Here is a 20028-nt window from a genome sequence, read left to right on the forward strand (position 1 = left end):
AAAACAACCCCCATTTTCCAATCTGGTCTAATCTGGCCAGAGTCATATAGACAAAGAAATAATATAGACCAGTGAGTATAGTGCTTTTACCTTAGCCCAACCCAAAGCACCACTTTAAAGAAGAAAAACTCATCTTAATGTTTTACTCCAAAATGAGGGTTCCAACTGCAACAAGGAGTGGCCCGCTAGGAAGACCAACATTGATCTTCTTTTGTTTTCTTAAATGATATTTTCAACATAACATGGAATTTAATAAAAACTCATAGATTTATGGGGTTAATGAGAAATTATGAATAATGTTAAGGGTGAAGGTTATCACCATCCTTTTTAAAGAGATAAAAAGATGAATTGGAAAAACGTATTTTGCATATCTTAAAATATTCAGCTGAGAACAATTATTGCTAACTTTAAAAATATCTTCTCTTTCTCCCTTGGCCCATCTTAGGAAATCCAGTCCATTAAATAGGGATGAATAGAATCCTTACCTGACTGTCAAAAGCAATTCCAGTTTCTGTTTTTATACAATGATTATTTTAGGTTTATAATGTTTTTACAAATGACATAAATTTTAAAGAGAGATTTTGGGGAACTTTGGCATGTTTTCAGCAATGAATTGAAAGGAACAAGGAAAATCTAATACAATAATTCCCTTGAAACATGAATACAAAAATATAAAACCATTTAAGGCATTTATCTCAAATTTTTATGGTATTTTAAAAAATTGCTCAAAAACAGCTGAATCCTTTGCATGTCTCTGTAGACATATCAGTTCAGTATGGTGTGGAAAGGAATGAGTGTCTTTCTGTCTCTGGAGTCCAGTTGTCAAAGTAGTATCAATATTCTTCTGCTTTTACTCTCAGCTCTTAGGATGATGTGTAGAAATACCTAGGTTTAGCATTGCCCAGGATATCATCTTCATAGTTGGGGAGGCAGCAGAAGAAGAAGGCACAGCCTATGAGGATAATGGTAGCTGCCCAGCCAAAGCCATAAGCCCAGTTGTAATAATACCTGGTAACAATATCAGCTTGGAGGAACTGCCGGGTGTACATCACTGGATAAATAACCAGGGAGATTATCTGAAATACAGCTAAAAGTAGGAGAAAAACAAAAAGAAAACCAATTCAATGAATAGGAAAAAACCCCCTCTAGTTTTCTCATCTTTAATATTTCTTTCCTTGTATAAATATAAATTCTATTCTATGGAAGAATATATTGACCAATCAGTTGCCCTTGATTAAGCAGTTATTATATACCTTGCACTGAGCTAAGTGAATACAAAAGAATTATTGGAGAACAGTGGTTTACACATAGCAGGAAAAACTAACCAACACTTCTAAAAATGCTGATGTTATATGCAATTCTCCACACCCCAAATCCCCTACCTCAACAAAGGAGATAAATGATATCTCATGCTCTCCTCCTTTAGGGCCAAACTTGGTCATTAAAATATCACAGCACTCAGCTTCAATTTTGTTGTTGTTTTTATGTATGTTGTTGTAGTCATTGTGTATGTTATTTTCCCAGTTTGGCTTATTTCTGTTTTCATCTGATTTTTTAAAAGTCTTTGCCTTGATCCTCTGTATTCTTCAGAGCTATCATTTCTTATGAGATCAGAATATTCCATTATATTCAGGTGCCTCAATTTGACTATTCTTCAGCCAATCTACCTCGTTTCTAGGTCTTTACAGAAAATGTTGCTATAAATATTTTGACATATTTATATTTCTTTTTGTCATTGGTATCTGTATGTGCCTAAACTGTAGAATCTTTGAATAAAAGTGTACAAGCACTTTTATTATTTTATTTAAACAGTTCTAAATTCTTTTTCAGAATTGGACCAACTCACTGGGCCACCAAAAATTCCTCATTGAATCTATCTTTCCACAACCTCTCCAAGATTGACTTTTCTCATCTTTTGTCATCATTATCTATTTGTTGAATGTGAAGTGAAATCTCAAAGTTGTTTTGATTTACTGTTATATTATTAGTGTTTTGGAGCAAACTTTCATATAATTATTAATAGTTTGCACTTTTTTGATCACTATTCACAACTTTTGACCACTTAGTTATGGGGGGTAGCTTTTGTTCATGTTTATGCTAGTTGTCTATCTATCTTAAATATTGGACTCTTCAGAAATGCCATTGTTAAAATTCCTCCTTTGTCTGATATTAACATGTGAGCACCATATAATCAACATGTATGTAAGCAATTAGAAATATGTAATGCTAAAAGCCCCAATGGAGAAATGGTCAAAGGATATGAATAAAGGGTTCTCAAAAGAATTACAAACTATTACAAACGCTAAGAAAGTTTGTTCCAGATCACTAATAATAAAAGAAATACAAGGCAAAATGATTGAGGATTTACCTCATGACCAGTACAATGGCAAAAAGGATAAGAGACAGATATAGTCAATAGCAGAAGGGTTATGGAAAAAAATTAAACATTAACATGCTGCTGGTAAAATTTTTGCTATAAATTTGAGCCAACTTATCTGGATAGTAATTTGAAATTATGCTAAGATGCTGATTAAAATGTCTATATCCTTTGTCCGAGAGTATCACTATGAGACAATTACCCCAAGGAGAGCAATGACAGAATGTCCAAACTAAAATATTTTGTTTATGGAATTTTTTATAATGGCAATAAAGTAGAAAAAAATAGATGCTTATCCATCAGAGAAGTTTTAAATATATTGTGGTATATGAATGTGAAATTACTTTGTAAACCCCAAAGTAGTATAAAAATGTGTCACTAGTCTTGGGTCCCCTGTGTTGTTTCCAAAAATAGAATCATAAATTTAGAGCTGAAAGGACTTTATAGGTCATCTGATCTGGCCTTTTCATTTTACAGATGAGAAAACTGAGGGTCCAACTGGTTAAATAAGATGCCTAAAGTAATAGGTAGAACTGGCAGAACTGTGATCTGAGTCTGGAGGCAGAACTTTTTCTCTACTATAGTGGAATGCTGTCTCTCTTTTAAGAGACACATTAAGTTGTTGATGCTCATAGATATTAGGAAAGAAAATTACTCTTCAAACATTAGCTTACCAGCAAGGGCCAGCAGGGCTCCAATCACGCGAAGGAAAACAAGCATTTGTGGTCCACAAAGAGCAAAGAAGGAGAGGACGAAACAGATGATGAGAATGATGCAGCCACACATGAGAGTGGCAGCCGCTGCTCTTCCCCAGGCTACCATAAAAAAAAAAGAGAGACAATATTTAATAACAAATAAGATTGCAAAAATATCAAGGCTAGCTTATTGAAACACTGAGTAATCTAACGTCTTCCATTAGATTTTTTGGAAGGCAAAGGAACTATTTTCTTTCTTTATTTCTTCATCGTCATTCCCACACTTCCCCTTCTCCTCTTTAAGGAGGTGGATGATTACCTTTACCCTGGCCAAAAATGTTACATGATGAACAGGGAAGTATGTATTATATGATAATATATGTACAACCTACATCATATTACCTATCTTCTTGGGAAGGGGAAAAGGTAGGAGGAGGGAAATTTTCAAAAATTAAAAAAATGCAAGTATAACAATGAAAAGCAGTCTAGGAAAATGATATTTCCTCTATTTCAAAACCCATGTATTTGACCTGTACTCTGTTGCCAGAGATCATAACCACATCACTGGGAGTCTAGAGTCAAGAAAGAGAATACTGCAACCCTTATTTCATTAAGCTGGCAGAGTCTAAGAGAACAAACAACCTGTGGCCCTATCTGTCCCTGCCTGAATAGATGAAGGCTCACAGATTTCATCAGTGTGGAGAACTAGGGTGTTGAAGTTTTATCAAAGAATTATCCCTTTGTCCTTTCACCAGCTTGGACCCAATCTGCAGTCTATGACTCAGTAGATATGGACTAGGGAGTTGTCTGAGGCACAAATAGGCTAAGTGATTTGCTGAAATGATACTGGATGTCTTTTATTCCAAGTCTAGCACTCTATTGTCTCATGTTGACTTTTACTGTTCCCTTTACTCCCTCCCCCCCAATACTTGCCATATATTTCTGGGAGAAGTGTTTCTTTCCCTGAGCCAAGAGAATTTTATACCATCTCTCCCTCTTAATCATTTCCTAACATCCCATAGGTCTGGTCGAAATCAAACAAATACTAATTCCAAATCCACACAGGCACTGGGCACTATGCTTAACACATTGGATTTACAGAGCCAAAAAGGAAATAATCTCAAGGAGTTTGAACTCTACAGAGGAAACCACATTCAACACATGTAGATAAATAGCAAATAAAAAGTAATATTAGGGCGGAGTTGGCACTAAGCTGATAGATCAGAAATAGCATTTAATTGAGTTTTATGTGAAGCTAGAGATATGAGGTACAAATGAAGATAGAGTGCATTCCAGGCAAGGGAGACAGAGCCTGTGATAAGCCTGGAGAAAGAAGATGAAATATTGTGTGTGCAAGAAACATGCAATAACAATTATTAACACAAAATGAAAACTGCATGTTTTTTTCGTCACTGGGTAATCTAAAATGAATATCTTCTGGACTGATTTTTTTAAAGTTAATCTTCATTTTATATGGAAGCCTCATCATAAGATCTGCCTTCTTCTGTTTCCTTTTAGGTTGCTATATCTTTCTGGAAGTATAGCAAACAGCACAGTATCATTATTATGTTATCCTCAGGTATGATATTAAGTTAAGATATTCTCAGGTTTTGGATAATGCTTCTAGTTGTGTTTACCTTTAGTGAAGATTCATATGATGTGTAGGTTGCAAACTGTATCCTAAATCTTGCTATTCTAGCCAGCATTTCCTAGGGCAGATCCTCCTTGGAATAACTCAAGTTACAGTTTGTAATAAATAGAAACTTAGTTGCCTCATTTTTACTTTTAAACTGGCACCGGTTTACAGTAATGGATTTAACAATTATTATCCCTTTCAAATTAACAACATTGAATTCCATTTTTTAAAGTAACATGTAAAATTTTATTTTTATTCAATAACATCATCATACTCGAAAGAGAAATAATCAGTGAATCTAAATACAATATGGCAGTCAATCTTGCCCTGAAGTTTTGATTGGGCACATTATACATTGCATGTCATTATGTCTCAAGTTTTAGGACGTTCTGCAACTATGGTGACTTGGGATGCACCTATATTTCTAGGTATGAATGTATTGTACCGCATGGTAGCTAAATAAAAACTTAATATAAATAAATTTCCATCGTAAAACACAGCAATTGCTAGCATACTTCGTATGTTTTATAAAAAAATGTTTTTCTCCTGAAGGAGAGATTTGAGTGCATGGTGTATAAAGGCCAAAGAAGTGTCCCCTTTTCTGTATTTGATATTCACCAGGCCCTCCACATCCAAAACAAAGTAGAGAAGTGGTAGGAATATAGCAAATCAGAGAAACTATGAAAGGGACTGGTAATACGTCCTTCAATAAAGTGTCAATGAGTTGAGGATGTTGAATATAGAGTTCTTTTGTATTTGGATGAGACTAGAAGGCTGCTGTGATCCCATCCTACTCTGAAATTCTAGGATCTCTTCAAAATCTAAACTAATGTTCTAGGAATGAATGGACTTGGACTTGAAATCAGAAGAGTTTATTCAGTCTGAAGATGGTGAAGATGCTCAGTCCAGCTGCCACAGCTTTAGAGACTATTGCTTTTTCAAGGAGGAAGACTCTGTGAAACGATCACATTGCCAATTTCTAATATTTTGTAATTTTTTTGTACATTTTATATTTTTCATTTGTATATTTTGTATATTTTACATACATACAAACATACACACATCTCTAAATGTGTGGCTTAGTTAAAGCACAACTAATTACACTACTGTTCATATTTTGAGTATACTGTTAATATTGAGTCTACTTGTTAATGCTTTTTAAGTTTAAAAAAAGATTACCTTCTATCTTAGAATCAATACTGTGTACTGGTTCCAAGGCAGAAGAGTGGTAAGGGCTAGGCAATGGGGGTTAAGGGACTTGCCCAGGGTCACACAGCTAGGAAGTGTCTGGGGCCAGATTTGTACCCACAACCTCCCATTTCTAGGCCTGACTCTCAATCCACTGAGCCACTTAGCTGCCCTCCTTGTTAAGTTTTATTAATGTCAATGTTTTATGAACATTTTATTTTTCCTTCACTTTGCCCCAGTGACATTCAGTTTATGGGTATTTGCATTAAAAGCAAACTGTGCAGAAAATTGCTGGAATGTCTCTATTCAGGTGAGGGAGGAATATCTCCCTCTACAAAGATTCTACAGGGAGGACAGTGATCTATAGCCACAGAGCAAGCCAAAATGGGCTTTTGGGGTAGCAAAAAGTTTAGCCTGGATATGAGACAAAATTTCTTCACTCTGAGGGTAACTCAGGCACTGGATGTCGCCTCCCAAAGGGAGATAGCAGACATCTGGCTCTGGAGGTCTAACAGCCATCAAACTTGAACTAGGGTGGATCCAGTCCTGACGAACTTTAGAACCTCTCTTTATGGTTCTGCCTGTATGATAGACACTGACAAAGATTACATTTGCACATGCCTGTTGGAAATAGAGCCAAGTGTGATCATTTCATAAGGGATTTTTTTTTTAAGATTGTCGTTGTTAGATAAACACATACATAGAGATATAGGCACAGATATAAAAAATACATGCCTGTGTACACAGACCCACACACAGTCTACGTCTTAACTTAAGGCCTAATTAATGGGGCTCATTCATCTAAAAATGACTTTTTGAGATGACTGACACACACGAGAACATCTGCTAACCACTCCTGAACCTCACAGAATTCGAACCTCCATGTCCACTTATTATTAAAGGATAATAGAGCAATTAGCTGATGAACTGGGTAGAAGCAGCTAATTAAGATGATTAAGTCCTAGATGTTCTTTCAATATAGTTGATCTAATGAATTGGGTGACCTGAGCTAACCTAATTCATTAGATCAACTATATTCCATGTTATGCTAAAATATTAAATAAAATAAATAGATAAATAAAAAATAAAAATAAAAAACAAAAACATTAAAACCCAAATTTACAAAACAAATCAAGAGATATTTGCCCTTTTCAATATGGATCACCTTAGGATTATTCTTCGAATGACATATTCTTTGAGTGTATTTAGAATAGTTGCTGCTAAAAATTCAATTTTTTACACAGCTGTAAAGGTGAATAAATACATATTTTATATATATTTATTCAATCCTTTGCTCAGCTGTACTAATGGAGAAATGATCTAGTCAAGAGCTGTCATTTTGACTGCAAACTTTTTACTGAAAATATACATAAACCCAGATTGCTTCATGTATACAGAGGATTTGTATTGGCACAGATCAAACAGATCCATGGACTAAGGGGTGTGGTGGGTCAGGGTTCAAAGGGGAATAGCATTGAATCATTGATACCACAGCAAAGTTGGCTCACAGCAAAATTCTACCAGTAAACAATGAAAGAGAAATTTGGAATTGTGTTTAAAGAGTGACTTAAAATGTTTACCCCCTCTAAACAAGAGGTCCCAGTGCTAGGTAGATACCAAAGAGAGGGAAATGACAAAAAAGAGAGATTGAACATAACACAAAAATTTTTATAACAGCACTTTTTTTTAAAACCCTTACCTTCCATCTTGGAGTCAATACTGTGTATTAGCTCTAAGGCATAAGAGCGGTAAGGGCTAGGCAATGGGGGTCAAGTGACTTGCCCAGGGTTACACAGCTGGGAAGTGTCTGAGGTCAGGTTTGAACCCAGGACCTCCCATCTCTAGACTTGACTCTCAATCCATTGAGCTACCCAGCCAAATTTTTTTTTAAAGAAGCAAAACTTAGAAATTAAGTACTTGTCCATTAACTAGGAAATCATTAAATCAATATACACATAAATGCACACACCACCTCACTTAAAAAAATTATTCATGTCTACTTGTTGGCTATTTAATTTTTCTTAATCAGAAACAATTCTAAATGTCAAAGCAAATAATACTTGCTTAGTAATTATTTATTTTTAAAGAACCAAATTTCAATATATAAAATACAATAACATTTTTTTCAGTTCTTCTAAATGCTTGTCAGTTTTACTTGACCATTTTCTCTCTGTGTCTCTCCCTTCCCCCACCCACACCTCTCCTCTGTAGTCTTAGACAGTTGTCCAGGGAACAAAAAAATTAAGTAACTGATCCAGAATCACAAAACTAGAATTTGTCAGGGGTCTACCTGGCTCAGAGGTCAGGTCTCTCTTTTATACCAATCATATCCCATTCCATTATATTAATGTATTGCAATTTATTTAAACCACAATCTCCTCTTGTTGTATATCTGGGTGGTTTCTAGTTTTTTCTGTAACCCTGCTAATGAAAATCTTTGAATAAACATTACCTTAATTTTAATGGAGGTAACAATTACTTCATTCAGGGAAGCAGAATCTGATTCTGAAATCTAAAGTATCATTCTAATTAAATAGCTTTGGAGCAATTCAATAAAAGAATTGAGCCCCCTCAAAAAAAATTAATGAGTTGATTTCATTTCCTAGATGTTAGGTATTATGTAACCTCTCACTGCTTCCATGAAAAAATTTAATACATTTTTGTCAATTCAAGAGATTATGACTTCTTTACACTTAAACCTTGAAACTTAAAGAAAAATTGATCAACAAGCATTTATTAAGAGTTTACTTATGTGCTAGGATTGTGGATACTAAAGTGAAATAATTCCTGTCCTCTAGCTTACAATTGGTGGGGGTAGAGGGGAAGAAAGAAAGAGGGGACTGATAATATGTACATATATAGGCATACACAAACTAGATATAAGTTAATCTGTAGGGTAAAAGCATTGGCAACTGGAGTATGGGAGATAGGCAATAATCTGAACCATTTTTGTGTAGAACAAGAACCTTTAAACTGGAGACCATGGAGAGATTTCAGGGTGTTGGTGAACTTGGATGGGTAAAAACTACAACAGTAATTTCACTCATCTCTAAGATTTAGCGTTTCCTTCAATTTTTTAAAAATGTTACTCTGAGAAGGAATCCATAGGCTTTATCAGATTTCCAAAGGGATCCATGAAAAAGTTGTTGAACTTGGTTTACCCCCAAAATGGTTTGGAAATCCTGATGTTGAAGATCATGCTTGAGCTGAATCTTGAAGGAAATTTTGTCCTTATTCAGTTATTTTTCAGGCATGTCTGACTCTTTCTGACCCTATTTGTGGTTTTCTTGGTAGAGATACTGAGTAGTTTGCCATTTCCTTCTCCAACCCATTTTATAGATGAGGAAACTAAGGTAAACAAGGTTAAATGACTTGCTCAGGGTCACACAGCTAATAAATGTCTGGGGCAAGATTTGAACTTTGGAAGATGGAGGTGAGGAGAGCAGACTTCAGAGGCATGGGAGACAGCCAGTTGGAAGTATAGACCAGGAGATATAAAAGAAGGCTAATTTTTGAGGGGAGGTGGGAAGGAGCATAGTATTCAAGACAGATTCATGGGAAATATGTCTGGAAAAATAGGTTAAAGTCACAGAAGACTGTTTATTTGTACCTAGAAGTAATAGGGAACCATAGGAATTTACCTAATAATAGGGGAGCGATGTGGTCAGATCCACACTATAGGAAAGTCCCATTTGGCCATTATGTGGAAGGTGTATTAGAGTGAGAAGTTCAGGAAGGGAACTCAATCTGGAGTCTATTGCAATAATCCAAGCAAGAGGTGATGAGGGCCTGAACTAGGGTGTTAGCTATGTGGGTGAAAAGAATGGGAGAGATAGAAGACTCTATGCAGGTAGAAACAAGAGAACTCAGCAACAAATAAGATGTAGAGTTTGTGAGATCCAATATGGTATGTGGAGTCCAATATGGTACAGAGGTTGCAAAATTGGGTGAGTGGAAGATGATAGTATCCTACTAGCGGAAGCAGAGAAGTTCATCAGAAAGATAAGTTTGTGAGGAAAGATCTTAAGTTTCGGTTTTGTACATGTTGAGTCTGAGATGTCTGTAGGACATCTGGTTCAACATGTCCAGTTGGCAGTTTGTAATTTGGGAATAGACTTCAGCAGAGCTCCCAGCTGGATGGTGCTAAGGATAATACTTAAACCCAATAGCAAAGACAACTGAATGCAAAAATAGCGTCTCTTACTCAAAAAATGAATATGGGTTCCTTGCTGCTACCTTAATCAACTTAGGACTTATACCCTACTCAAATTTAATTCTCTTTTCTAATCTCACAAAGATATTTCTTTGCCATTGAATAAGCTGGGGGAAGGTGGAAGGAAAGGATCTACCTGACACGCCTGCATAATCTTCAGGACTAAATCCCTGTACAGTCTCTATCTCCTATCCAAGATATGACTCTCAGGCCAGAGGGAGCATCAATATCAAAGTAGTTTAAAAAAATGTCCATATGCAATAGCTACAGATATTCATCAATAAAGACATCTTCTGGCTTTGTTAGGATTTAAATGCATATGAGTACATCTAGAAAGTAGGGTTTCACTAGCACATAAGGTCTCAATTTTTAAAATTGTTTTTAAAAACTTAGAAACTAGCTACTAAAAAATGTAGAATCAATACCAGAGTTTAAACATAATAGATATGATGGGTACTTTTCTTTCATGATTTGCAAGACAGAATCCATGTCAGGCCTCAAAGATATACATAGACAACCAAGGAAAAATAAATGTTTGAGATTTTGAAAGAGGAGATGACTTCATAGGGCAGTTGGTGATAAAGATTCATCTTCCTGAGTTCAAATCCAGTCTCAGATACTTAATTGTATGACACCGGCCAAGTCATTCAATATTTTTTGTCTCAACTTCCTGATCTATAAAATGAGCTGGAGAAGGAAATGGCAAAGCACCTTAGTCTCTTTGCCAAGAAAACTCCAAATGGAGTCACAAAGAGTTGATCATGACTGAAATGACTGAACAATAACCACAATAACAACATGGTTTAGTAGAGGAAATGCAGAGCTGCCTGTAGAACACCAGGAAGGGAAGAATGAGACAACCATCAATTTATTTTAGCTACTGAGGCAATTATCAGATTCACTGGTGATGTTTTTAATCTATTAACCTTTTATAAAGTAGAAAAGGCAATTCGACTTTTATGTTGTTAAAAGACAAGGTCATATTGCATCTAGAGGCTGAGCCTTGGAGCAAGTTCAAGACCTGCTTCTGATATACAGGTTCAAAGATTTAGAACTCGAAGGGACCTTTGAAGGTCAACATCCTTACCTTGCTAGTGAGGGAACTGGACCCAAGTGAATAGCCTAAGGTCACAGAGGTAGTAAGCATCAGATGCGAGATCCAAACCCAGAATTTCAGACCCTAGAGATAGTTTACTTTCTACTTGCTATGTTGTGACTGTAGGGAAGTCACGTAGCCTAAGCACAACATTTCTGTAACATGATTTCTAAGTCTTAACATCTTATAGAAATGTGAGTTAACTAAGCGATCACCCTAATGCAAGTATTAATAATATGGAAATAGGTCTTGATCAATGACACATGTAAAACCCAGGAGAATTGCTTATTGCCATGGGAGAGGGGTGGGAGGAGAGGAGGGAAAGAATATGAATCATGTAACCATGGCAAAATATTCTAAGTTAATTAATTAATTTAAATTTTCAAATCAAATAAAAATACTTTCTTAACCTTAAAAAAAAAGAAATGTGAGTTTATATTATTATTCTCCGACTTCCTCCAAATTTCAAAAAGGCTTTATTAACAGGGAGAGGAAGTCTCAAGATTTTCTGATCCCAAGTTCAGTACTCTTTAACTAAGCCACCATGACTCTCCATTTGCTTTCCCTGTTTAGAGGGAGTGGTTCAAACTCATCTCCATAATTTCCCTCTCTGACATGCAGTAGCTTGCTTAAGAAGCTAAATCCTACATCAATTAATTCCCTAAAAGGCATCTACCTGATGCTCTTTCCTTTCTTAGAAGATTGGAAGGGGAGGAACTTTGGGTGGAGTAGAGTATTCCATGTCCATGCAAGCTTGAACACTAAAATCCAACTCAGCATTTTATCTACACAAACAACAAACCATCACGTGAAATTGTGTTGGACTAGATTTTTTTTTGCATGTTTTCAGAAATGCAAATTATAATTCAGTTTTCTTAAAAAAAAAAAAAGACCCTCATATTCCTTAATATCACTGCATTGCTTCACTTTGCCTAGGTAGACTGTGTATTTATTACCAAATTAACCATACTGGTGTAACTAATGAAGATGACGGTCAAATGTTTTGTGAGCAAAAGGGTAGACATTTTAAATAATGATAACAATTATACCAGTGAATTGCCAGTAGAATGAAAATTCCTTGAGTTCCAAGGCTTTTTGTTTTAGTCTTTGTCTCTCCAGGGCTTGTATATTTATTTGTTATTATTTGGTTGTTTTAGCTGGGTCTTATTCTTTGTGACTCCATTTGGGGTTTTCTTGGCAAAAATAGTAAAACAGTTTTCTATGAGGCAAACAGGGGTCGGTGACATACCCAAAGTCATACAACTAGTAGATATCTGAGGCTGGGATTTAAATTCAGGCCTTTCTGACTGTAGGCCTGGCACCTTATCCACTGTGCCACCTAAATGCCCATATTATGGTTTCTTAATATTGATTAAGTAAATTTCTATAACAATCAGAAAGTATTACTATTAACACTGTATTTTAAAACCCTCTATCTCAAGCTATCATTTTCAGTTAACCAACTTAATCTTGGCTCTAACTTCTAGAAAGTAGTTATTTTGCTTCTTTAAGTCATTTGCTTCATTTTAAATCTTGTTGCATCTCATTCAGTCCAATTCAATTTAGCAAAGCCTTTATTGAGCACCATCCTAGATCCTGTGAATATAAAGATGAGAATGAAGCAGTCCCTGCCTTCATGTAACCAGCATGTAACTAAAACTGGGAATCTGGGAAATCTGTTTTTTTTTTTTTCTGTTTTTCTTTTTAAACCCTTACCTTCCATCTTGGAGTCAATACTATGTATTGGCTCCAAAGCAGAAGAGTGGTAAGGGCTAGGCAATAGGGGTTAAGTGACTTGCCCAGGGTCACACAGCTGGGAAGTGTCTGAGGCCAGATTTGAACCTAGGATCTCCCATCTCTAGGCCTGGCTCTCAATCCACTGAGCCACCCAGCTGCCCAATCCAGGAAATCTTAAAAATATCTCAAGTCCACTTCCCTTGCAAAAGTGCATTTCAAAGTCTCCCACAAAACATCATCATTACAAGGAACAAGCTTGTATAATAGAAAAAGTACTTTATAGAGGAAACTGATGCCTAAGGTTACACAGTTAGTAAGCATCCAAGGATGTGGAAGGCCAATTGGAGAAATAGGGTCAGGATAGGAACTGTTATCTGGATTCCCTTCATGACCAATCCAGGCTGAGGCAGTCTTTGTGTTTGGTCCTGGTAACCTGAGCCCTGAAAAGCTCTGGTACCAGCAGGTTGGTTAATCCAAAAGCAACTCAACCCCTCCAGGAGGCTATTGGAAGTCATTTAGAGAAATAGAGTCTGTAATAGATATTTTATCTGGATCACATTACAAAATCATCGGCAAGTAAAACTGTGTGTATGATTTTTTCTGCACTGCATATCAAGACGCAGACAGAATGGGTAATCTAAGGTAAAAATCTGAAACCCCTCTTTTGACCCCTTTTCAGATCCACACCTTTTCTTAATAACACTATAAGTCCCATTGGAAAGCTTTAAACAAACCAGCAGTTACTGGGTTAACAATTTCTCTTCAAGAAAATTAGGATCCCTAAACTCTAAGTTAGAAGGTCAGATCTAGACAAAACTTTATCCAACCAGGTGCAGTCCTCCCAATAAAAAATACAAGACTCAATTAATTTATGATATCTATAGAAAATAGTTAAGATTCTCAGAATTTGCTTGCTGGTATCCAGGCGGCTAGAATTTGGCCTTGGACCCTGTTCTATCTTTACTTTGAAGCCTCCAAGGATTTTCTTTTGTGTGACTTGTAACCTCTATCAGTTGTAAGGTTTTTTTTTGTGTTCTTTGTGTGAAAATAGTATATAATAAACTCTAAATTCCATGGCATGTTGGAGCAGTTATGAGCTAAGCATTTAGTCTGACTGTTCTCAGTCAATCTGATGCCACTAAACACCACTCAGAACCCCCAGAAATATAGAGCTGGATCTCTATACAACGACTGATCTGAACTCCCAAAAGTGATCTTCCTGACTTGGTCCTAACTTTGTATCCTGATTCTATGACTTAAAAGCAATGGAGACCCTGAAAAAAAAAATAGCTTAACCATAGAGGTTATCCCTTGTCTCTCTTCTGTCTTAGACATGTTACTAGGATAGACGGTGAGGGCTTAAAAGAAAAGAATGTTGTGACAATTTTGCAGGTCAGTCACTTAAGTAAAGAATAGACATTTCTCACTGGCAATTCTATTGAAATAGAGGTTAAAGATTCTTAACCTCTTTTGTTTCATGGACACCTTTGGGATCCTGGTGAAGCCTGTGAGCCCTTTTTCAGAAGAGTGTTTTTAAATGCATAAAATAAAATACATGGGCTAATAAAGGAAATCAATTATAGGGAAACACACTTAGAAAGGTTTGTTTTAAGTGCATAAACCTCAGATTTAGAAACTCTTGGCAAAATGATGAAAAGCAATAATTATTTTAATTTGAAACCTATGACATTCCAAGTATGAAAACTCCTCCTATTATTATTACACAACAGCAACTATTCTCTAATTTATAATCTTTGAGAGTTGTCTGGAGCTCTACAAAATTAAACAGTTTGCTCATTGTCAAAAGACTTTACACAGCACTTGAACCTAGAGCTCCCTGGTTCCAAGGCTAGCCCTTTATCATTATACCATCACTAGTCATTTTGAAAAACTAATGAGTATTTCAAGTGAAGAATCAAAAATCATTTAGGCTTTGATTTCTTCTATCAATTCTAAATCTCAGAAATAGTTTCAAAATTGCCATTTTCACAAATTTGGAAATCCTGACCAATGAAGAATGTGGGTATGTTGGATATATCATAGATTAGGAAAGATAGGTAGCATTCTGTGGTACAGGATCAGGTTCCAAAAAATTTGAAAAGATCTATAGCAGACTGAATCTAAAAATTTTAAATGTAATTGTCATAAATCTAAAGTCCTGTCCTTGTTAAAATGACAACAACAATTACACAAGTACAGGATAGAGAAGATGTGAAAAAAAAAATCTAGGGGGATCTGGGGATTGCAATCTGGCAGGCAAAAAAGTAGTACCCAAATGAAGGGAAATTATTAGTTCAATTGAGCTTTATTATATTCAATTTTGAAGATCACAACTTAAAAAAAGCATATTAATAAATTCAAGAATATCAGGAAATAGTTACTCAGATGGTGATTGGGTTGGAGATCATACCATAAAAGGATTGGTTGAAGAGACTGCAAACATTTAGTTTAATGAACTTATGTGGACCATGACAGCTTGTTTTTCTTGGCCCCAGAAGACAAAACTGGGAACAACAGGATTTCCACCCTATTAAGATGGCTGAGAGGTTCAATTGGAATCAATGTCAGGATATCTTCCTCATGGTATCATTAGAATTGTCCTAAACTATGAAGGAGTGGCCAGGAGCATTCCCTTTCATTTAGAGGTCTTCAGACAAATACTGCCACTTTTTAGGGCAAGTGTAGAAAAGAATTCCTGTTCAATTATAGTTTGTACTAAATGACTTCTGAATTTCCTTAAATTCTCAAATTCTGTGATCCTGGGAATGTTAGACTTGGATGGGAATTTGGAGATCCATAACTCTTAGTTTTATAGATAAGAAAAAGAAGATTCAGGGAAATTGACTTATCCAGTGTCACATACAGCCTAGTTAGTGGCAAAGCCAGAAATAAAAACTAGGCTTCCTGTCAGTATAATACTCTTTCCATTACAGAACTCTGTCTTTCATTTCCCAACATCTCCAAATAGAGAGAGGAGAATCTGAATAGCAGCTTATTAAGATTGGTTTCTGACTTTTCTTTAATGCTCTGATAGTATTGTACCTTTGAAGTAAATGACTTAAAAGAACACCAGAGCCAAGTGTTTCATCTCTTCTCTGGGGAAAGTTGCCAATAATTTAAATTTCATAAATAAAAAAGGGAACATTTACCATGATTATATGCTTTGATGATATGTATCCATGACTATGTTTCAGGTAACTGTGAATTTAGGTGAGATGTTGAATGATTAGGGGGATAGATAGGGGAAGACAATAGACAATACAAATGACCCCATAGCTAGTAAGACAGGGCACAGCACTACATCAGAGCAGAAGTAATATTACAAATTCTGTGACTAAAATAGCCAGAGACATGTTCTGATGATTCAAATGAACTACCTTCTCCTCCCAGTTGTTATCTCCTCCCTTTGGAGAATACCCTTCTCCTTTCCTTGACTGTGACTCGGTACCTAGTCATGGGCAGAAACTGTTTTTGGCACATTGTTCATATTTCGTACTCTTTGTATAAGTAATAAGAACAACCAGACCTGTAAAAGTTACCGCTAATCTTGCTAATTTATTCTTGTTTTTCATAAAGAAAGGATTTGATACCCCCTTTCAAGACTGGGGAAATGGGGTTTTTGTGAAAGAACAATTTATGTATTTATTTAATTATTTGTTTATTTTTGTTAATTTAGAAGATTTTTCCTGAAAGAGCAATTTTAAACTAAATCCACATATATTCTAAACATTTTCAATCATCCCTTTCAAATTAAAAAGGGAAAATATGTATATATATATGCTTGTTTGTATAATTTTGATTACTTTTGCTCTCTCAAGGTTTAAGGTATTTAAAGTATTATTCTGTGGTTTGTTCTACCACACCTTATTTAAAAAACCAAAAAGAGTTCAACCTATCAGTACACTAGAGAACAACCAAAAAAAGATGTATTGTGCCTTTTTCATCAGAGGAGTCTAGGTAAAAGCACATCAAGGGAATTCCTGCTCAAGCAAGAATGAACCTGACTTTACAGACTGCTTCTTCTTCGATTCCATGGATCTACTTTGGTGAGCTTTTCAGTTTTGCTAAGCAAGTTACTATAGCTTTTGTTCAGCTTTCTGGCTAAATGTCTTTGAAAGCTCTTTTGTCTGTTTGTTTTTAATTTAAAATATTTTTCCTTTCCATTCCAGTTCATCACTGCTCCTCTTGCCAAACCAAAAACTTTGAAGTAAATAGGCATACTCAAATAAAAAAAAAATGTATATGGCCAAAAGTATGTCTTGATCTCCATTTGGAATCCAGTAGATCTTTTCTCCTCATCCCTCCAAAAAGTTAAAATTCTAATTAGAATATGGAATTATATTATTTCAAAGGAATTTATTCCTCTCTGAAACAGAGGGGCAAATAAAGGTTTCAGTTTATTTTTAGGAAGACATTTTAAAATGTTTGTCCTAAAGGAAAAAGCATAGACATTTAGCAAAGTACAGATTCATCCAGTCCCTGGCTTTATTTTCCCACTTTACCCCCTGCCTGAAGGATCCCAGGATCCCTTTGAAGGAATTGTAGCAGAGGGTCTTCTAAATATTTATAGAGGAGGTAAACAAATGAGACCTTCAATAAAGATGACCTGGTAAGAAGCCCTGGGGGGTAACAGACAAGGATATCTAAATTCAACAGGCAATAATTGGAAAAGAACATAGCCATTTCCTTCTTTTTCTACAGTGATCAATCCAGAGTTAGGAAGGCCCAGGGTTACCCTCAATTGAGGAGTATTTAAACACTGGCAAAGTAATCAATATCAACTTATAACTCCTTGGCCCATAGGGAATGATTTTAACCTGGTAAAGTTTTACATTTAATTTTAAATTGGAAAAGCCCTGGTGTTGTTTGCTTTGTTTCTGCAATCAATTTAGCATTCACTAAGATCTGTGTAAGCTAGAAGGAATATCCACATTCATGAGATACCAGATCCATTTCAGAACCGAAATACTTGTATGGAGAAATCCCATTGTACACTGGGAAAGAGGATGTCAGGATATTTCCCTGGAATAAATTCCGGTTTTCTGGCTCTGAAACATAACCAGTATGACCTTGGGCAAATTACTTAAAGATTTCTCAACTTCACTTTCCTTCCTGTCAAACCTTTTAGACAACTTTCCAAACTTCACCACACCCCAAGCTCTGAACCTGTGAACCTCAGTTTCCTTCTAGCTCTAAAATGATGATCCATCAGCCTGCCATCAGCGAGCATCCTTTCACTATTGTAGCAACGTTTCCTTAATTTATTTGCATTCCCTCTCCACAAGAAATGAACAAACATTTTCTTAGCACCTATTTGGTACAAAGCACTGCGCTAGGATCAGTAAACACAAATACAATCCTCTGAAGAAACGCACATGCAAACAAACAAAGAATTTGTCTGTACAACTCCATCAGTAAACCAGAAAACATTCCTTAAAACGTGAGCCAACACGATCTCGCCTCTTCAATTACTAAAGGATCTGCTCAAATTCTACTTGGGAGAACTTGGCCAGAGAAGCCATTTTTTTTTTTTTTTTTTTTTTTTTTTTTGAAGTAGGAAGGAGGAGAAAGCGAAAACCTTGGGCGTAGAATTCCTATCTCCCTTCGCTCAAGGGCTGTTCCCTTAAACAATGGGCTGCCTTCCCCCAGCCTCCTGCCCACTCACCATAGTCCATAAGGCTCTTGCAGTTTTCATCAGAGGAGCCAGCGCCCCCAAAGCCAGTGTCACCTGGACATTGCCACCAGAGGGAAGAAGTCTGAGAATTGTCATCAGATTCCAGCCAGCCTCTTCCAGAGAGGGCTATGATATCAAAGACAAGGGCGCTAAGCAGAAGCAGGGGTAGGATCCACCGACAGCGTTCACAGGCCAGGCCACAGCGCAGCATTTTGTCCGACACTCCAGGGAGCAGGGGCCAAAGGAGGAAAGGGGACTGGCTTCCAGAAAGGAGAGAGAAGCGGGCAGCTGGGAGTTCTGGGCACAACTGACAACGTTAGGTAAAGGGGGAAGTATTTAAGGAGGAAAGTGTAAGCACGAAAGGCTTTGTGGTCAGCAACGAGGAAGCTCCACCTAGATTCCTAATGACTAAGAACAGTGGCTAGAACCTGTAAAGCCAGAGGTGAGCTCTCAGCCAGGGATAGGCTCAAGTCAAGCGGGGTTCAAATTACACTCTGTGACTGAACTACATGATTCAGTCCTTTCCGCGGTAAAATCAGGAGCTCAGTCTGTGTCTTCACACATGTGCAGACAGGTGGCAATGTAGGCGCACAGATGAGGAAGACTCTGTAACATTCCTGATGAGAAAGAAAACAGATTCTAGGATTCGAAAAGTATACAATGGAAAATGATTAATTAGGTAGTAATGGCTTTATGAAAAGGCAAAAACGCTGTTACCGGAAGAGGTCATCTGAGAACTAGGGAGCGATCCGGTCATAGTTTGTGTTTCTCTGCATTTCTGAGCCTGTGGCTAGAATAAGGGACTTATTCTTGTTAGATCAGTGAAATTTTATTTATTCTTGGAAGTGGGTCTTCCCATTCAGATGCTTCCCCTTTATATCCTTACTAAGATCATGGAAAACCATCGCATTGACAAATTCAGAAGCTATCCTGTCGTCATCTTTCTTGACCTTTGGAGAAATAAAGGGGACCCTATTTAGCTATGGGAGGAGAATCCTTCTTTGAAATATCAGATGAAACACCCATAATTAGAGGTGATATGGTGCCACAGGCAGAACTAGGCTCCGTGCAACCTATAACCCATATATATATATATATATATATATATATATATATATATATATATATATAGCCTATATAATCTTCTTGCAAAAGCAAATCAAGGGCTCAAGCTCATTGGTCCCTTTTGGGTAGTAAGCTGCCATCCTGACTTCTGATTTTCTGAGATTCCCTATACTTTATTTATTTATTAAACCCTTACCTTTTGTCTTAGAACTAATACTAAGAATCATTTCCAAGGCCAAAGCATGCCAAGGATTAGGCAATTGGGTTTAAGTGACTTGCCCAGGGTCACACAGCTAGGATTCCCCATACTTTAGAAAAGTTCACTATCATTTTCTTTCCTCTCCCCT

At 36.4% G+C, this 20028-nt stretch overlaps 1 protein-coding gene across 1 annotated transcript; it reads right to left on the reverse strand.

Moving 5' to 3' along the window:
* Positions 1 to 786: 786 nt before the first annotated feature.
* LOC123245641 (p53 apoptosis effector related to PMP22) lies at positions 787 to 18990 on the reverse strand. The gene is made up of 3 exons (XM_044674611.1): positions 18608 to 18990; positions 3052 to 3192; positions 787 to 1087 (listed from the first exon to the last, which is right to left on the reverse strand). The coding sequence occupies exons 1-3, from the start codon at positions 18825 to 18827 to the stop codon at positions 864 to 866; spliced, it is 585 nt and encodes a 194-aa protein (XP_044530546.1). The 5' UTR covers positions 18828 to 18990; the 3' UTR covers positions 787 to 863.
* Positions 18991 to 20028: the final 1038 nt, after the last annotated feature.

Source organism: Gracilinanus agilis, chromosome 4, assembly GCF_016433145.1.
Source record: "Gracilinanus agilis isolate LMUSP501 chromosome 4, AgileGrace, whole genome shotgun sequence".
NCBI lineage: Eukaryota > Metazoa > Chordata > Mammalia > Didelphimorphia > Didelphidae > Gracilinanus > Gracilinanus agilis.

What these genes read in the sequence shown, in the direction of transcription:
- LOC123245641 (XM_044674611.1), bottom strand. Translation starts at nt 18,827, where the DNA reads ATGCTGCGCTGTGGCCTGGCCTGTGAACGCTGTCGGTGGATCCTACCC. An exon ending in CAAGAGCCTTATGGACTATG is followed by an intron (nt 3,193 to 18,607) that starts GTGAGTGGGCAG and finishes TTTTTATGGTAG; the next exon opens with CCTGGGGAAGAGCAGCGGCT. An exon ending in AGCCCTGCTGGCCCTTGCTG is followed by an intron (nt 1,088 to 3,051) that starts GTAAGCTAATGT and finishes TCCTACTTTTAG; the next exon opens with CTGTATTTCAGATAATCTCC.